The sequence below is a fragment of the Nasonia vitripennis genome, chromosome 2, assembly GCF_009193385.2.
Source record: "Nasonia vitripennis strain AsymCx chromosome 2, Nvit_psr_1.1, whole genome shotgun sequence".
Lineage (NCBI taxonomy): Eukaryota > Metazoa > Arthropoda > Insecta > Hymenoptera > Pteromalidae > Nasonia > Nasonia vitripennis.
Genome location: NC_045758.1, coordinates 29322179 through 29340667, shown reverse-complemented (window position 1 = coordinate 29340667; position 18489 = coordinate 29322179). Strand labels below are relative to the sequence as shown.

The 18489-nt window shown below is 41.2% G+C and overlaps 5 protein-coding genes across 5 annotated transcripts; 2 read left to right on the top strand and 3 right to left on the bottom strand.

The window, feature by feature from the left end:
- Positions 1-587: 587 nt before the first annotated feature.
- Positions 588-1431, bottom strand: LOC116415696 (probable salivary secreted peptide). Its single transcript, XM_016981987.2, has 2 exons — positions 1201-1431; positions 588-1108 (listed from the first exon to the last, which is right to left on the bottom strand). Exon 2 carries the CDS (start codon positions 1096-1098, stop codon positions 742-744), a length of 357 nt encoding a protein of 118 aa, XP_016837476.1. The 5' UTR covers positions 1099-1108; positions 1201-1431; the 3' UTR covers positions 588-741.
- Positions 1431-2564, bottom strand: LOC103315726 (probable salivary secreted peptide). Its single transcript, XM_031924718.2, has 2 exons — positions 2006-2564; positions 1431-1929 (listed from the first exon to the last, which is right to left on the bottom strand). Exon 2 carries the CDS (start codon positions 1913-1915, stop codon positions 1556-1558), a length of 360 nt encoding a protein of 119 aa, XP_031780578.1. The 5' UTR covers positions 1916-1929; positions 2006-2564; the 3' UTR covers positions 1431-1555.
- A 17-nt stretch (positions 2565-2581) lies between these two features.
- Positions 2582-2938, bottom strand: LOC100120502 (probable salivary secreted peptide). The gene has a single exon (XM_016981596.1). It carries the CDS (start codon positions 2936-2938, stop codon positions 2582-2584), a length of 357 nt encoding a protein of 118 aa, XP_016837085.1.
- A 3674-nt stretch (positions 2939-6612) lies between these two features.
- Positions 6613-7014, top strand: LOC100120478 (probable salivary secreted peptide). The gene has a single exon (XM_003425788.2). The coding sequence runs from the start codon at positions 6613-6615 to the stop codon at positions 7012-7014; it is 402 nt and encodes a 133-aa protein (XP_003425836.1).
- A 9062-nt stretch (positions 7015-16076) lies between these two features.
- On the top strand, positions 16077-17649 carry LOC116416321. The gene is made up of 7 exons (XM_031924186.1): positions 16077-16144; positions 16206-16314; positions 16469-16604; positions 16696-16836; positions 16919-16945; positions 17021-17247; positions 17323-17649. The coding sequence occupies exons 1-6, from the start codon at positions 16077-16079 to the stop codon at positions 17032-17034; spliced, it is 495 nt and encodes a 164-aa protein (XP_031780046.1). The 3' UTR covers positions 17035-17247; positions 17323-17649.
- The last annotated feature ends 840 nt before the right edge of the window (positions 17650-18489 follow it).

Here is an 18489-nt window from a genome sequence, read left to right as displayed (position 1 = left end):
AAAATTTCAGGTTATTTCCCTTAAATTTTTTCACAACGTAATCGACGCTGTGCCCTCTGGTACTTTTGAACTGCACAGTGACGAAATTATTACCTGGTCCTCCGGTGAGTATTGCCGCAGTGGTTCCATTGCCTTTTTGATCTTGATCCAGAAGCTGCACTTGAGTTATGTTCGAGTGATTGTTACCGGGGAAAGTCTTGGTTAACTTGACTTTTTGCAGCCACTTGGACGGTTTTCCGACGGATTCAATTTGTAGAAGGTGATCGCTCGATTTTTTAGCGTCGATGATTAAATGGTTTGGTGGTTTGGCAGCAAGTACTATTGTCAAACTTGTAGCTAGTAAAACCAAAACCCACAGACGATCTGCCATTTTTCACATGAATCTGCATAGTATAATTTCGTTATATGAAAATTACGTGAAATCTCGAGAAAAATAATTTTCTTGTGTGTATTCGCAATGCACATTGCAACTTACGTATTCTATTCCGAAACTAACTGTTTTAGCGTAACTGAACGTATCATAAAAAGGTATTTTTATTTCAAGCAGGAGCTTACGTGCTAATAAACGTGCTAATAAAAGATTGGTATAAGGAAGTAAATAGAACCATTTTATTTTGCAGAAAAATTTCATTAAATTACAAAAGCTGACATCAAATTAGCTGTAATTTGTATATAATTGCATGACTTCATAGATTAATCCAAATGATTTTAAAAAATTTTTAAAAAAGTCTTACATTCTCATTATTTTTTTCCGAAAATCTCTACTACAAAATCCACACTGTGAGACCTAACACTTTTAAACCGCACCGTGATGTACGTACTTCCTGGTCCACCGCTGATCACTGTCGCAGTGGCTCCTTTGCCTTTTTTATTCTGATCTAAAAGTCTGACTTGAGTAATTTTTGCATTACTTTGAGCTAAATAGGTTTTCGTAACCTTGACGACTTGCAGCCACTGAGATTTCTTCACCACGAATTCTCTTTGTAAAAAGTCATCGCCGGGCTCTCTAATTCCGATTATTACGTGTTTGGGCGCAGCAAGCGTCACTGCCAGACATGCAGCAAACAAGGCCAAGAGCAAGAGATGTTGTGATGCCATTTCTTGAAATCTATACAGTATAAATAATGCAGGCAATCATACGTAAACAATAAAAAGCCGTTAACATCCAGAATAATGCTCTAAATTGACGTAAGTACTTACGAGTGTGTTTGATCAGAACGAATTCTTACAGGAAACTCGACACAAGCTTACTGTTGAATATCGGTTATAGCTTGCTTTTATATATTTGGCAGTCTTATCAGGAAAACTCAGATTATATTCAAGTGGATCTATTAACTCTAATATTTCACCAAAATTCTACACTAACCAATGATAAAACGTTATTAATCTTTATAATGTTATCAATTAGATAAATGATAATTTTATACCTGTTTAGTCAGTGCATTCAATTATTGACGCACGAATTTATTTGATCAATCATACGAATGGTATGATACATTATTGGTGTTATTTGTAATTTATAAACTAAGAATTGAGAACATAATTAATTAAAATGTCACTTTCCATATAGTTTCACCACGTAATTGACACCATGACCTCTTACACTCTTGAACTGTACAGTGACAAAGTTATCACCTGGTCCACCAGACAGAATCGCTGCAGTGGCTCCATTGCCTTTTTCGTTCTGATCAAGAAGCTGGACTTGGGTGATTTTTGAATGTACACTACCAGTGAACGTTTTTGTAAGCTTCACGGATCGTAGCCACTTGTATCCCTTCATCACAAACTCCCGTTGCATGAGGTGATCGCCAGGCTCTCTATCGCCAACGATCAAACTATTGGGCAATTTTTCAGTCAGTACAGCTGCCAAACTTGCGATTAACAAAGCCAGGAGCAACAAACGTCGAGGAGCCATGTTTGTTCATAAATCTGATAAGTAAAATTTAGTATAAAGAATAATTTTATAAATGCGTACTTTTAAGGAACATAAATCAAATATATTTACCTAATATAACTATGTACGAACAAAAGACGAATCTATAATATTCTACGAGATTATTTAAAACTGTTGCGGAGCCGCATGCATGGGCGCATTGTAAATGTGTACTGCGCTGTCTCTTCATTTCTCCTCTGCAATTTAGAAGCAAAGAGGGGAGAAAATGGTCGGTCGCTCTCCCCTCGGCATACTCATATTTGACATAAAAACAATATTGTTTCTCGAAAGTGTCGGTCATCGTGCTCTGCTATCAAAGTTATAAGCACTAATTACTTGCTCGCGTCGATATATCTATACCTACAGCCGTTTATCTTGTATCAGCGCAGAATACACATTTTTGGAGCGATACGATTGCTTTAGTGCCGATAAACCGAACTACTTTATGAATCACGACTAAATTTGTATCGATGAACGTTATTTACTTGACATTTTGGATTGGATTTTATGCGAATTATAATTACTAATAATTTTCTCATTTAACATTAGGGAAAAATAAATAACACTTGATATTTCAGAATATGAATCCATGCATCCATTTCTTTTACGATATTTATATTCAATTTAAATTTTCTTATATTTTGCATCTTATCTCGCGTAAATTTCTACGATGTAGTTGATGCTGTGTGACCTTTTGCTCTTGAAGTGCACAGTGATGTAGGAATATCCTAGTCCACCAGCGAGTACATTAGCGGTGGCTCCTTTTCCTTTCAGGTTTTGATCGAGAAGCTTGACATGAGTGATTTTTCCGTAGTCAACGCCGAACGTTTGCTGAAGCTTGACAACTTGCAGCCACGAGGAATCTTTCTTCACAAATTCACGTCTTGCGAGATGATCGCCTGGCTGTCTGACGCCGATGATAACGTGTTTGGCTGATTTCGCGGACAGGGCCACTGCCACACTGGTAGCGAGCAGAACGAAGAGAAGCAGACGTTGGGAAGCCATCTTTTTGAGATCTAAAGAGTAAGCGTTCGTTGTTAAAAAATTGAAATGTATAATGTTTTTTAAATTGTTAGTTTTATTGCAGTGGAAAAAACTCACGTTTTATTTTATTCTGGAGGACTTGATGAACTTGCTGTGCCAACGTGACTGAAGACTTGTTTTGAATTTTCGTTTATATATACGAAATTCTTATCAAGAGACTTATCAGTTCATAAAATGTGAGTCATATACGCGACTTTCAGCTCAGACCAATTAAGGATAAAGCATGTATTTTAACACTTTCTAAAAAAAATTGTTAGGTAATGTACGAGTAAGAGTTATAATTAAATATCAATTTAATCATTTTTCAATCCTAAAAAAATGTATAACTTCTAAACAAACAAAACCAGCTGAATTTCAACTTTCCTCAAAAAATCCTTATACAAACCATCTCACGAAACAAAAAATATCAAGCCAACATTACCGTCGTCAGCAACAAATCGATCCCTCCGGTTATACTCGTTACGTTCTTCCTTCCACACACGTGCTCCCTTTCGAAGCATCCTGTGAGACTCGCGGCAGGCCGAGATGCCCAACACAAGTTCCTGGAAGTTCATGCATTGTTGCGGCGACAACGCGGCCACGTCTCGGCACTAAGGAAGAGTGAAAAGTGAGAATGCGCGTACGGACGTTGGCGGGGGAAGAAACGAAGTGGGCGGAAGTTTTGGATATGCGGGCTGAAAGTTTTTAGACGCAGTTTCGTTCGAGGCTTACGCGAAAAAGATACGTATGGGGAGAGAGAGGCGAGACGGGAGAGGCTTGTAAATGAAAATGGAATGTGTAGCGATGCAGTTTGTTGAACACTCAGAAATCTGGTAAGGTATATTATTGATGCGTTTGCAAAAGTTATTTCTGACGGAACACTCGGTGTCGTTATGGAAACAGATACAATATACATCACGTCCAATGATATAAGAGATCAGCCATAATAATTGATCCCGAATAAATTTAATCCTCTTAATGTATTCAAAGTGCAGAATACGCGACGAGGCTCGAGGTTCGGCTCAGAATTAAAGTTTTCATGACTATTTTGAAATTCATGAATAAAATTTTGATATCGTCGTCGCCGCCGTGGCAGTGCAGCGCTGTATATATAGTCGCGTAAATTCGTTGAGCCAGTTCACTCTTGGCAAGCGTAAACTTTGCGAAAAGAGTCATAATGGAGGGCCGCCGCCGCCCGCCACGGTTAAGTTGCTTAAAAATAATAAACACGCTTAAGACAAGATGAGGCGAAATAGGAGTTCACGCCCGAGGGACTTTACGGATGAGCTTACAATAAACCTTTCGAAGTTGCGCCGGCCCAGCTGGAAATCGACTTAAGGTAAGTGGATTAAGCGGTTTTCTTCTCTTCGCGAATGTCAATATTATTCGACACTGAATTCGTTCCAACACCGCGATCATTTTTGTACTTTGCTCGAGAGCTTTTTGAGACGCAATTAAAGTTTTAAAATCTAATAAATATAGATCGTAATGAAAACAAAATTAATTTAAAATTGATTATTCAAAAGATGTTGGGATAACAATAAGCATTCGAATCAATTAGGAATTTCCTCAGCTGAACATACTCCGCAAGTCAAAGCCAAACCCCTCGGTCGGCCCAAACACGATCCTTTACCACTGACTCCTCCGCACGCGCACAATCTCCAAACCGCCAGTAGGCTCTCCCGTCAACGATCAAAAGCCGCCGAGGACGCGCAAAAAAGGCTCGGCAAATGCAGAAAAATAAGAGCCAAGTAGGACGAAGTGCACATCGCTGCCGTAAGAGCTTTTTCCCCGAAGCTCGTCATCTCTGCGCCTCGCTGATGAATACAGCTCGCGTACGCAAAAGAATTTTAAAATGAGATTCCTCTCCTCGAGCGAAGAAGAGAGAGAGAGAGAGAGAGAGAGAGAGAGAGAGAGAGAGAGAGAGAGAGAGAGGAAGCTCGTTACACGCGCGGATTGCGATCCGTGAGGGCAAAACGAGGGGAAAGGAATGCGCAGCGGTGCGTTAAGACGACGCGCCGACGAGGAAAGCGAGATTTATGATTTTCTTGGTCGGGGCGTTGTTGTAGCAGCAATAGCAGTGAAGGGATGGGGCTGTCTGTTACGACATCGAATTATTAACCCTCTTTGAGAGTCGTAATGCGGCTGGTTCTCTGTTTTTGACTGCGAGAATTGGTTAATTTAGCCTTTTGCTCGTGGCATTTAATGTTATAGTATAAGGCACATAAAAGTTAGGCGAGTGTATTTTTTAGCCAATGAAAACTTCTATTTTAAAAGTTGTTTGTGTAAAGGAAATGTAATTTTTCGAGAGTGCTCCGGCTAAAATTCGAACTTGGGTTTTAAAGTCAATCGAACAGAGCCGTCAAAATTGATTTAACTGCATCTCTCAAGTTAGATTAGTTAGAGGATCGGATACTAGAGACCAAAGTCAAACTTAAACTCGGCTTAAGCTCTGAGGATTCCCGGTAAATTTCACTTACGGCGACAACGCCGGATTTGTTTACAAATTGATATTAAAACGTACTTTGAATTATTATGCATCGCGGAAATTCATTTAGGCTCCGTATTCTCAAACTACGTCGTTGCGTGCAGATTTTATTATTGTTGGAATTAATCAAGTAATAAATAATAATTACGCAATACATGTCGCGTAACAAATAGCCTGTCTAATGAAAGCGCTTCAGATAAGAATTTGCGAAGTCGCGAGTTCATTTTTCAACTTTATTACCATTCGCTGGCTGGTACGTAATAGGTCTTGTCACTCAGCCAGAGAGAGAGAGAGAGAGAGAGAGAGAGAGAGAGAGAGAGAGAGAGAGAGAGAGAGAGAGAGAGAGAGAGAGACTCGCGGAAAGAAAGTGAATGGAATTCGAACGCATTTCGCATTCACCGGCTCTGCGTTTTATTACGCTTCCCTTACGAATAAGAAGTTGGCTGGATTTCTCTCTCGAACTGTCGACGCCGTCGTACAGGAGGGCGAGACTCTCTGGGCGTAGGCGCGCCTATATAAAGTTATAGCCAGCGAAACCATAACCGTTTCCAGATTGCGGTGGGAATCAGGCCTTAATTGATTGTGCCATTTCCTCCACGGTTGAATTTTAAATTTTCGCTCTACATTTTCGGCTTATGAAATTTTAATGGTTTCCTCGAATATACGCGAACGAAATCTACGATTATTCGCTTTTATTGAAGCGCTTGAAACTTCAAATGGCTTTATTATTTTACCGCGTTCTAGTTCTATAAGATTATACCGATGATTTCGTTGCTGCTACTGAAATGTAATTTAATGAGATGGAGATAAATGAAATTATTCGAATGAATCCTCTTAAATCTAATATCGTCATTATCGAATTATTTTTTATCAATAAATTGACTTGTGGTTTCCGGATTTCTGAAATTTTTTTCAATGATACACCGCCACAAACAATGCACTTTAGCAGAAACAATACCAGAGCACCTGTCATCGGTCAAAAATAGCATCTTACTCTCTGACTCATCACAACGTCACCGTGTTTTCCGTCAGTCCCCTGCAAAATTCCGATAAGGCGTAGCACTCGATCTTATCAAGAAGCAGAAAGATTGCCAGACTAACATATAAAGTCACATCGCTGTCCTCCAAATCATACAGTGCAAATTCAGTAATCACACACACACACACGATGACTTCGTTCAAGACTCTCAGCCTGGTGGCGATCGTCCTGGTCGTGGCTGCGACTGTCAGTTCGTCGCCGGTACCCTTGGAAAAGGTCGAGGTCTTCACGTCCAACGATTTGGTGGTCGGCAGTAGACAGGCGAGAGACAGCCTTGTTTACACCGAGAGCATCACCGAGAAGTTTTTGGTCAGCGGAAAGAAGCTCATAATCACCAGAAATATCCAGGTGCCCAACGGATACGTCATCACACAGGTCAGAGCTACGGACAAGGCTGCCGACGGAACCGGAGCTGAAGCTACCGTCATTGGAGGTGGTCCCGACATGGAATTCATTAGTTTGAGATTCAAGAGTCAGAGGTGGCGTGGAATCTACTTTGACATTCAAGTTTACGCTAAGCCCAGATACTAAGACATGGGATTGATTGATTAATGTGGAGAGTGTAGTGAGACTTATTCTCAATACTTCGTTCGTTTGTGTGGGAGTGAGGAGAATATGTGAATGTGCACACTACGAGTCGTTTTATTCATTAATAAAATAATTTACTCATACAACAAAAATTTTATATTTGCTCGATGAATTAATCAAATTCATATAATTCCTACACTGTCCTCAATGTTAACGTCGAGACATTACATTATTAAATATTTAAGAGCAAATAAAATATATCAAAATGAGAACTGAAAGACTTAGTAAATTATTAAATGCGAATCAATCAGCAAAAAATTCCATATAGCAAAAGTAGATCGCTGTACAGATGTGACACAATACAAAATAATGTAATACAAATAATTCCGTTTTCTCTTTATTTTCCACTCGTAGCGTGAAATAATAAAAAATGTATTACGCTTATCCGTATCATTTGATCGATTCTGATTACACAATCTTCCAACTATCTCACAGATAGCCTTGATTTCAGTGAAACAATAAATAATGCACTTATAATGCATCACCAAAATTTTCAAAAAATAAATTCGCAGCCCAAGTATAAGATCAAACTCTACCCTAACCATCCATTCAATCCAAGCACGTGCGAAAAAAATTAAAAAAAAAAACGAAGCCGTTACAATAAGGCACTACTAATTCAATCATATACTGCCACACATACCGAAAAACAATTCATTAATCGGAGATAAAAGCGCAAAAACAGACAGCGCAATAATAAATCCTCTTTCACCGTTGGTCGCACAACGTACTCGTGCAGCAGCAGCAGCAGCAGCAAAAAAGTCCCGAAACTCACGCGCGAAATAATAAAGAGGAAAAAGCCGGGGGCCGACGAGTTGAGGTCGAAATCGCGACCGCGAAAAGAGAGCGAACGCCGCGGCCCATGAGCGTTAGCGCGATTTTCATTTCATTGTCGGCTGCGCGCGGAAGGTAGGGAAAAAAAAGCTCGTCTCCATTTCAGCCATGGGAAAACCAGTCACGGAAATACGACCACATGCGAGCTCTCCGATATTGGTTTTCGTCCGGCTGCCATACAGCCCGTCGCATCTCCAATTTTCTCTCTGTAACCAGCGGTCGATTTTAATTTGGCCATGGCGACGAACTGATACGGGTAATATATCTGCGGCTGATTCGCTTCCGATGGCCGAGAGAGGGCTCGAAACTCTGTGTTTTGTCGCTTAATTGCTCGAATTAGATTTTCGCACGGGAATTCGATCGTTGCGGAAATTGTTTAGTTATACTCGAGCGCAATTGTCTACAGTGAAAATTTATCTCTAATGGCGAACGAATAAGTTTAATCCATCCGTATACGCTCAACAATCACGAACTAAAATTATTCCATATCGCTCGGGCTCGACTTGAAATTTTCAACAAATTACAAGCGCAAAGCTGCACTCCATCATTTTTTCGTTTCCCCTGTTATCCAGCCTCTCTCCCACACACGCACACATAACGCGGAAAATCGCATTTCCCCATTAAGCAGTGCCCTCGCGGGAAACAACTATCCGCGTTTACGTGCGCGAAGTAGGCGGAGGTATACGCTTACGCGGGTGAGGGCGACCCGGTGAGATTTATAATTTCATGAATCGCCCGCTGTTTTGCCGCGTGCAACTTACACCTATTTCTCGCGCTGCCGGGCTAAAGCGCTGATGAAACACGAGTAACGTCAGCGCAATTTGCACTAAATCAACCGGGCCATTCCACACCCGTGCGGAGCTTTTTTTCCCTCCCCCCCCCCCCCTCTCACTCTCTCCTCTTTCCGAGGATATGGAGGCCGCGGACAAAAAGGGATATGCGCGAGCGCTTGGCGTCAATAGGGTGTGAAAAAATTAATTGGAGATAACGCTGATAGCGTCGAATTCCTTGTTTTTTATTCGCTGCGCGCACTTCGCGCGCCTGTGGAGGGAAGTGATTTATCGCGGCTGGTGTGTTGCAATAATTGTTTGCGGGGATATCGCGTTGTATCTTGTATTGGATCTGGGTTCAATTTGAGCTTTTTGCGACGTAATTATATCTAGATTACTTGGCATATGAAATTAACAAGTTCACCCCGAATCGTACTATAGCAAAGTTTCCGATCGACTCGCAGCCAGCTATACTGTCTGAGATTTGCTAAGTAAGCAAACACGGCTACCTTCATTATACGGTAATTGCTTCAACATGCGTCCTTTCTCATTAACATATTCTCGCTGTTGGCAAAAGACAACACTGTATTCTTACTGAAATTCTATAGCCATAATTCCCAAACAAATATCGACTCTCACAACCGAGAAAATATTTGTTGTAACGGACGGAGAGGAGACGAGTCGGAGAGCGAAAAAGAGTAGACACGGGCTTGAACCGCGGACCCCGAGATTAACAAGCGGGAGATCTAACCACTGAGCTAACGTCTACGATGCATTCGGACGTTATGCATCGTAGTACGGCTCGGCGGACTCTTATCGCTGCTCGCGTTACAGATTTGTGCGTCTGTGACAGTACGACTAAACTCGATTTATACCCTTAAACGCAATAAAATCAGTAATCACTCCCCGGAACACAATACTCCAACTTTAAGCGGATTCCAAAGCGCGCCATTCGAAAATACAATAAAGCAAGCTTCACACTGAGAGCATCAAAGCGACGAAAGTGCGTCTTCAATAACTCAAAAGTGTGAATAAACCGAAAGACCGCTACAAAAGCCGAAGAGCCGGCATTCGAGCTCATAAAGCTCGCGATAAATACACACAAGCTCCGCAGGAATTCGTCGCGCACACCTATACATATATACGTATTCCCTCCGGTCTGTCGCCTTTATTCCCCTCGCGCTCGCTCTCTCGCATTTTCTAGCGAGTTTCGCCGCACATAATACCCCCCCCCCCACACACGCCATACAGTATTATATCTCCGAAGGCTCTTCCTCAATCCTGTGACCTTTTTCGTCCCCATTGCGCTCACACGTACACGCTATACTCTCGGCTTTTAGCCTTTCTGAATTCTCCTTTTTTTCCACGAGGGCAAAAGAGGCTCACGTGAGTCCTCGCGGGAAATAAATTAAGCGCGGTCGCTTTTAATTGGTCGCAATTAAGATTTTTAACCCCCGCGTCCTCGAGTGCGCATCGCGCACTTTTAGCCTCGAGCTTACGCGCACTCGACCACTTAGTTTCTCTATTTTTGTTGCCGCGCCGGGGTTTTTCTTTTTTTTTTTCGTTTTCCTTTTTTTATTTTTCAAGAGCGTGCTAAAAGGGCTAGACATTTTATTTCCAGTTTTCTCGCGCGCATAATTAAAATCTCGTCGATTCACTTGGAGGGAGGGGATTTTCATTTTACACGCGTTGCGAGTTGTGGTTACGACTGGGGAGCTTTTTTTGTTCTGCAGAGTAGGAAACGTTAATTATGCGACATATTTTGCTTGGAAAACGCGCTGTTCCGTGTATTTTTACGATTTTTAAATGAATTGCAAAAATGTTTTTAATAACAATCGCAAGTTCATAGAAGCATGCAATTATTATTTCAAAGCCATATGGCACTGCGTATAACGCGTGTTTATTTTAGACGATGGTAATGTACATTCGAAAATTATGCGCCCGAATTTCGGGTCATCACTTTTCGGCGTTAATTAATATTCAAGAACACAATTAAATCAGGCTAAATTCATATACGCCGAAACCCAAAATTAATATAATCAAGGAGCAAGATGAATATTATTTACGCTGTTCAATATAATGACGCATTATATATTATGCATTTTTGAAATATTAATTAAAATTAATGACAGGCACGCGATGAATTATGAAAGGCCATTATACATCCGCGTCGAAAGTTACGAGCCAGTAAAGAGCATTTGACTTCATAAGTAAGCGGCGACTGAGAATTACCGGTAACGTATACTCCTCTTGAGACTCTTTAGCAAAAAGTTGGTTTAACGTCTAAAGGTGAAAAGTATACCGTCGCATAATTTGCTCATAGATCACGACTTTTCTAAATAAATCAATTTAGATTGATAATTAAAATATATGTTTATGTCTTATTATACATATGAATACAACCGCACTTCATATCAATTTCCACGCTTCGCGCTTGAAATAGAATAACTGAATAACAATACCAGCATAAAACCCTCTCAGAACTGCGAAACAGTCAATCAAGCATCCATCGCGGGACTTCGCCCCAACAAAACTTTATTCCCCTCGGAAATCAAGCCATACAACCCCCTTAGACCGACAAAGCGTCGGAGGGGCTGTGCATCAACTCCCTTCGAAAAACCAAAAGCCCGCAGAAAAGTCGACGACCCATGGGCGATCTACTTCCCCACTATACATGTATATACGCTGCAGCATTTCACAAGAGAGCTGATGCAGGTGTCGTAAGTGTCCGGACCAGGAAATCGAATGTATTTTTACAGCATCGTCAAAGACACCGCCTCGCTCGCTCTTGGGGGTATCTCGGGGCCTTTATCTCGCAGGGTTCTCCTCTCACCCCCCCTGACTTTATGCCTCCGCTATTACGCTCCTAAATCGCGCATGCATGCATGCATAGCTTTCGGGGCCAGGCCGCGCTTGTGGGTTTGAATATTTTTTACGTCGGTATTTGCGGGATCGATTCAATTTTTTTTTCTTCCCTTGTGTACTACCTTTTCGGGGAGGGTTTTCGCTGACTGCGGCCAGGGCGCTTTTATTCGCGGAAATAAACTGTAGTGTTTGCTCGGCCGTACTGCTGCTGCTGCTGTGTTTGCTCCGAGTTCTGTAGAATATACATACACGCACGCAGAGAAGAGGGAGAGACAAAAAAAGCGATGCGCTACGTCAAATGTTTGTAAAGGAGTAATGCGAGGGAGAGGTTAGTCGGCTGGAATATTTTGCTGATTCGCTTTAAGCTTAGGCTGTGCTGCTGGTGTGTACCAGATTTTGTATTATGCATTTGGGTTAAATGTCGAAGGATTCTCGAACACGATAAAAATCCAAGACAAACAACGCTAGCCTCCCCTCTCCAAACTTACCCCGTCAGTTATTTCTTGCGCGCACGTGCGACTCAAAACTTACTCGTCGGGCCCGTACCGTAACACAGAGAGAAGCTCGCAATATAGCGTCGCGTTTACATAATAAACAAACGTCCTCCAGGCTATAGCATCGCAGCAGCCCTCGAGACTAAAACGCGACTTAGTCTGAGTTCACCGAACGAGAAACGCACAGGACGAGACTACACGTGTGTGAGTGTGTACGTGTAGAGCTGCTGCAACAGCCTGTGCTGTTGCTCTTGCTGTATAAGCCGCGTCGCGCTGTCAGACTTGGGCTAGGGCGTTAAAGTCGCCGCCACGGCTGCTAAGTGCCAGCCGTTCCACTTTACAAGGAGACGGCTCTTCTTACGCTCTGCCGAGACGCCGACACTGACTGGACGACGAGATAGCCGAGGTTTCCTCCTGCTTGTCGTCTTTTTTCATCACGGAGGAATATTCTTCTTTTTAGGGGTCGCATATGGGGTGGCTATACTGGCGAGATGAAGCTGTGTAGCGGTCTTAAATGCAAAGCTGAGAGAGGAAGCTTTTGTGGCTAGTTGAGATATTGGTCGAAAAAAGAGGGAATGATTGTATCAAAGTTATCACACGCGTGCATAAAGATAAAGCCATTCAGTGGCGATAAAGACTGCAATCGGGATATGAAAAAGCAATCATCGACTACGCGCTCTCGCAAAGGCGGCAAAAAATGCACATGAGCTGAAAGTAATAGCTTTGAAATATATGATAGTGTTACCGCCTGCTACCGACGAGTGCTGTAAAAAAGGCACGAACGCATATTTCATGCTTTTTACAAGGAATTAAAAATATCATATCTATGCGGTCATAATACTGGTTAAATATGCTCGTAACACTACGGCCGCATTGCTTTAAAGCAAAAATCATAACATTTTACGATAAGTGTCCAGCTGCGCATCAAGACATTTTAACGCCACTTACGTGTAATAAAGGTAAAATATTCTTTCGCAAATTTCACTCTTAAAAACACACACTCGCACAAAAAAGAAAAAAAATCGTTTCTCTCGATCGACCATCTTCACGCCAGCCACACACGCAAACACAAAGATCCTCAGCAAAGGTCTTCGGACACTGTCTGCTGCGCGGTATCAGCGTTGATTTGCGCGAGCGAGCGGGCGCGAAGAAGTTTTGAATCGCGCGCGGAGAGTATACACAGAGGAGACACCTCGATAGAGAGAAAGACCCGCCGCGAGAGCGGCCCGAGGGGCTGGAGAAACTCGAAAGCCAGTCGCCGCGCGGCGTTATGTCGTAAACTTGGATCTCAAAGGCGTGAGAGAGAGAGAGAGAGAGAGAGAGAGAGAGAGAGAGAGAGAGAGAGAGCTTATGATCGAACGTATATCGCCTGGGTCGGAAACTCTGTTTTCCTCCCACTCTCACTGCCTTTTAGCCGCGAGCGAATATCTGGAGCGAATGGCCGGTGTGGAAAGTGCCACGATTCAATGCACGTCGCTCGATTATTTAAGAGTGCGAGATTTCCCGAGGAGACGCAAGCGCGCGAGCTCGGGAATGTGTATAATGAATGAGAGGCAGGAGGGGAAGTTATGCCGATTGCTTTTCGTGCCCGGGGCATGACGTTTTATTCGCTTTTTAACGATTTGCGACATGTGAAGGGAAAAGTTCGTTTTGTTCATTGAATAATAGAAGCATCATTTGACGTATGAAGCTTCGTTTGGAATATCTTCGAAAATCGAATCTCGATACAAGTCGATCAATAAATTGTCGAATCAGATCCACGAACCGATAATCGCCCATCCTACGGAATATTCACAATACTTAATCGCTTCTCGGATATACTCCTAAACGAATTCACAGCCTCATCGAAAGCCGTTTAACTTAGAGAAAACCGAGCTTACAGAATTGCAAAGAAACCAAGGCGCCAAGCCACAGTAACAAAGCGAACCGTCTCGGAAGCGCCGAAAAAATGCAACTCGTCGTAGCGCGGAGGACGAGCAAAAAAAAAGCTCGCGACTATTGCAGCTGCCTTTCCGAAAGAAAAACGCGTCCTCAGGACGAGCGTCATCAATTCTCCGCTCCGTCGAAGCCCCAACGTAGGATTTAAACTCGTCCCCCCGAAAACAGCGCCGGCCAGACAGCGAAAGTCTACGATAAAACCATCAGAGACTATATCTCTGACTTACGAGCGACGCTCGGTCAACTTTTCGCCGGAATCACTTTATTTCAGCGGGAAGGTTTGTTTATACGGCTTTCTCCAGTGCTTGTTTTCACGCACGGGGAAAAAGGGTCGATGCCCGGCACACACGGCTTTTAGCCTCCAGGCTCTTGTACGCTTGAATAATGCGGCCAATTATCGAGATATCGATAGATGCGAGCTTTTTGCACGAGATCCTGGCAGAAGAGTTTTTTTTGTACAGCGTTTTGGCGAGCTTTCGTCCTGTCGGCTTATTGTCGTTAGGGCGAGTTTGCGCGTGCTTTGGGATCGTTTTATGTTGTATCTGTTTATTTTCCTGGTATGCGTGTGCGGAATGTTCATTAGGTATATTTTCGGCGGTCGATTTGTATACGAAGCTGAAGATCATAGCAGCTGCAAAATTTAGCGATATGACGATTGCCTTCGCGATTCAATCTTACTGATACCAAAAACGGTTATACCTGCAATTGAAACCGAACGATATTGGAGCTTTACGAATTCAACATTCAAAAAGTATTCAATCCGAGAGCATCGCGGAAATAAAAAAAAACTGTTGAACAAATTTTCGCTCTAGGGCTGTATGTATACTAAAAATATCTGTGGTAGTAGAAATTGGTTTCGAAGAACTGCGTATTCGTTAAAATCTTTTTTTTTCTTTTAATTTCTCGCAACTGTTCGAAAAACATGTAACATAGAGCAAGCTCGACACGTGTAAAAACGTCGCAATTTTCACCAACAATCTAATGAAAGCCCGATTATGCCTGCATCACAAGCAACGTTGAGCGTCCAGCCATGCACAAACAGCTCTCTCTCTCCTGCGACCGCTTAGTACTTACCCGCTTAGCGCAAGCGCGCATATAAACGTAGGAATATGCAAAATTATAACACTGCGGGCTGGTTAATCTGGGTCAACCGCGTATCCGCGAATAATCTCCCACGGCGATTCGAAGCAAACAGCGACGCGCTTAGGTTATGCCGTCAAGCCAAAATAAACTCGTTTAGCGCGCTGACGCTGCGCGTGACAAGCCGTATAATGGCTATATATACGGCTATACGAAGCATAGCTTCCGGAAAATGCACACAGCCAAAGTGAGAGCTGCTGATCTAGTGTCAAGAGGGTATGTATAGTAGAGGTTCAGGGTTCAACGATGAAGCGGTTTGTAATTTTGTCAGATTTTGTATGTTAGATAAGTTAGTTTTAATTTTTAATATTTGAAACATTGCTTGGTTGACATATGCAATATTGAAATTCGTCGAAGCCGCAAGACTACAAACTACGACGTTAAGTTTTATCACATCGTGATATCTACTTCTTTACAACTTTAAATGCTACGTAACAATATGCTACTGTATATATATGCAGTTTAGGCAAATATTTTCAGCACATTTTTTTTGTAGCTCCACATTTACACATCATAACTATAAAAAAACGTTTTAATCTCAAAACCCTACGAACATTACAGTGATTATGACGTCAAAGTGTGAATTTTTGTCAATCTAGACTTCTTTGGTTCCAGGACTTCGTAGAGTCTCCATTGTAATTCAGGTAAGCTTTCGAAACATTTTTAAATCTTTTAAAATCATACGATCTGTTTTTAAATATCAATTTTTTGAGCTTTTTTTAGTTTTTTACGCTAATTCGCGCCTTTAGATAATCTGCATTGAAATGACTAATATAGATTCAATCGCTTTCGCATTCGTCGTATTGGCTTTGCGACAGCAGTCATGCGAAGCGCAATTCGAGGAAATTATATAATTATATCTGATGGCTAAACAGCCGTAAGTATTGGTCAATTCGTATACAAATTGGGCACGGCACTCATCCATGAGCCAAAATCTCTGGACAAATCTCTGCACTTAATTAAAAGTATGAACGAAAAAGTGACAAACGATCTTAAAGACATCATGAAAATGTTAATAGATTTACCAAGCATCAAGTACTTCTCCGAAACAGCTTTACCTTGACGATACGATTGACAAAATAGGATTTGTATTTAGCGAGGCAGTGCGTATTCAAAAGAAAATCCAAGACGGCCTAATTGAAGATAAGCAGATTTACGAAGAATTTTCTAGCTATGGTAACGAACTCGACGAGCACATGCATACTGTTCGTACTATTATACTGAGTAAGGATTCAGAATTTCACGACGGATGAACAGGTGTGTTTGACTTTTATTCAATTTTTACGTTGCAGCTGACGTTGATTATTCACAAAACGGTATGATAGAAGTTTACTTATAATGTATCTATATTTTATTTAGATATACAATTGTGCTTGTGAAACGGGCATATCCCATTTGCAACTACTAGATACCCTTCTGCAGACATTAAAAATCACCACTGCTCAATACTACGTTTCGAGAATTTTAATCTATAATTTCCTAGATATTCACAATGGTAAGTTTTAAAAATTTGATTAAATAAATTTAAGTAATCCGATTTTATTGATTGAAAAGAATATCTTATTCACGTGTTGTGTCTTTTTTAGAAAAACCAATTCACAATGAAAGAAAAAAAGATTTAACCGAGAGGGTCCAACAAGAATTTAGACACGCGGTTTTACAGTTTAAGAAAGTTATGAATAATTCATCTCGAGAGTTTTGGTCCTGTGACTACAGAGATTACTCAGGTAAAAATTTAATAATTACAGAAGTATTGAATCATTTGTCCAAATATTTTGTTTTCTTTCTAAACTGTTTTCTGTTTACTAGGAGATGCAAGATATCAAGACAAAAATGGTAACGTAAACAGAGACACCTTTTTACTTTTTAATTTCACAATTGATTTCTTATACGGTTTCCTGAATTACTTAGATTTCGAATACTAGGAACTGATGCCCTTCCGAAAATACTTTATAACTGAAGGTAATTTCGGATATATCGGTTATGACTGTAGCTTAAAGTGTCCTTATATACACAAGATGGATGGTTGTGGCAAGGGTGAACATTTTTGTAAATCTAATCGAATCTGTAAAAACAGACTCGTTGTTTGTGAAAAAATACATCGTAACTATAGGAAAGGCACTGCAGTCTGTCTCAATGTGAGTAATTACTTTTTTTTTCAATTTTTTAATTTATATATAACTGTTTTAAAATCTCTACATCTTGGAAAACAGAAAGATGCGAATTCCCAATCCAGATTCAAAGCTATTGTTCCTAATAAAAGGGAATACACGGACGATTTATACTGTCTTGATAAAGAAGCTGAATTGACAACATTGTTGGATCATTTTGTTGCAACACCTTTCAGTTTTTACTCCTGTGACTACTGTGGTTGTGCGTGTGAAGGAAAATCAATACTTGGTAAATTTTGACTATAATTTAGCCGACGCCCGCAGCAACAAGTAAGAACCAGTTTTGCACATACAAATACACGAAAACTTCATCAAATATTACTTGCGCATGATCTGAATTTTCATAATCATCACCGGAGCTAGATTGAGAGTGTTGTGGAATACAATTCACATGCAAATTCAACAAGGAACATTATCGGTTAATGGGACAATCGATGAGAGTACGGTAGAGTGGATACCGGTGACTAATAAGACTTCAGCGAAAACTGTCCCTATTTCATGGGACGGAATAAGAGAAATCAACTTAGGTAGTATATTGCTACCGGCTGAACGTGTATTGACGGGGCTCAAATTCAATAAAACTGGACTCAATAGAATAGTCTTGTCGAGTTACTCGCACGAATTCGACTCTGCGACTGAAAAACTTAAACCAAGTAGTATCGTAAACTTCACTGGATACCAAGACTATCCTATCAATGGAACGTAAGCGATGTCTCATATTTCTACGAGTCATAATGCGAGAGATGTGCAGTTCAACTTTTTTTCTGTTTACCAAAGGCAAGATGTCCCGGTCAAGTACAGTAAACAAAATTATCCCATACCTGATGACAATAAATTCGTCAAATTCCAACTTAGCAGTCTTGCGAAGGATGGCGGGCAGACTACTATTCCGTTCATCGATACGAAAGCAGTTCACACCAAGATTCCCTCACAATTATCTGGAATCGGTCTTATTCTTCATAAAGCGAAGAGCTACGGAGGTTTCCTTGCTCTCAAACTCTACACCTTCGACGTCAACCCATTCATTGGCGAAGCGGCTGATCTCGACAGTGATTTCATTGCTAAGAGAGAAATTTCTATGTAAATACGCGAGCAAGAAGATAGTGTACAACCAGAAGTCATACTAGTTGAATGATTTTTTAATAGTATAATCAATTTAATCAGTCCTAATCAAGTTATTCTTATCACTCCTATTCACTCTAAAGTACA

What these genes read in the sequence shown, in the direction of transcription:
- LOC116415696 (XM_016981987.2), bottom strand. Translation starts at nt 1,098, where the DNA reads ATGGCATCACAACATCTCTTGCTCTTGGCCTTGTTTGCTGCATGTCTG.
- LOC103315726 (XM_031924718.2), bottom strand. Translation starts at nt 1,915, where the DNA reads ATGGCTCCTCGACGTTTGTTGCTCCTGGCTTTGTTAATCGCAAGTTTG.
- LOC100120502 (XM_016981596.1), bottom strand. Translation starts at nt 2,938, where the DNA reads ATGGCTTCCCAACGTCTGCTTCTCTTCGTTCTGCTCGCTACCAGTGTG.
- LOC100120478 (XM_003425788.2), top strand. Translation starts at nt 6,613, where the DNA reads ATGACTTCGTTCAAGACTCTCAGCCTGGTGGCGATCGTCCTGGTCGTG.
- LOC116416321 (XM_031924186.1), top strand. Translation starts at nt 16,077, where the DNA reads ATGAACGAAAAAGTGACAAACGATCTTAAAGACATCATGAAAATGTTA. An exon ending in ATAGATTTACCAAGCATCAA is followed by an intron (nt 16,145 to 16,205) that starts GTACTTCTCCGA and finishes ATTTGTATTTAG; the next exon opens with CGAGGCAGTGCGTATTCAAA. An exon ending in TGACTACAGAGATTACTCAG is followed by an intron (nt 16,837 to 16,918) that starts GTAAAAATTTAA and finishes TCTGTTTACTAG; the next exon opens with GAGATGCAAGATATCAAGAC.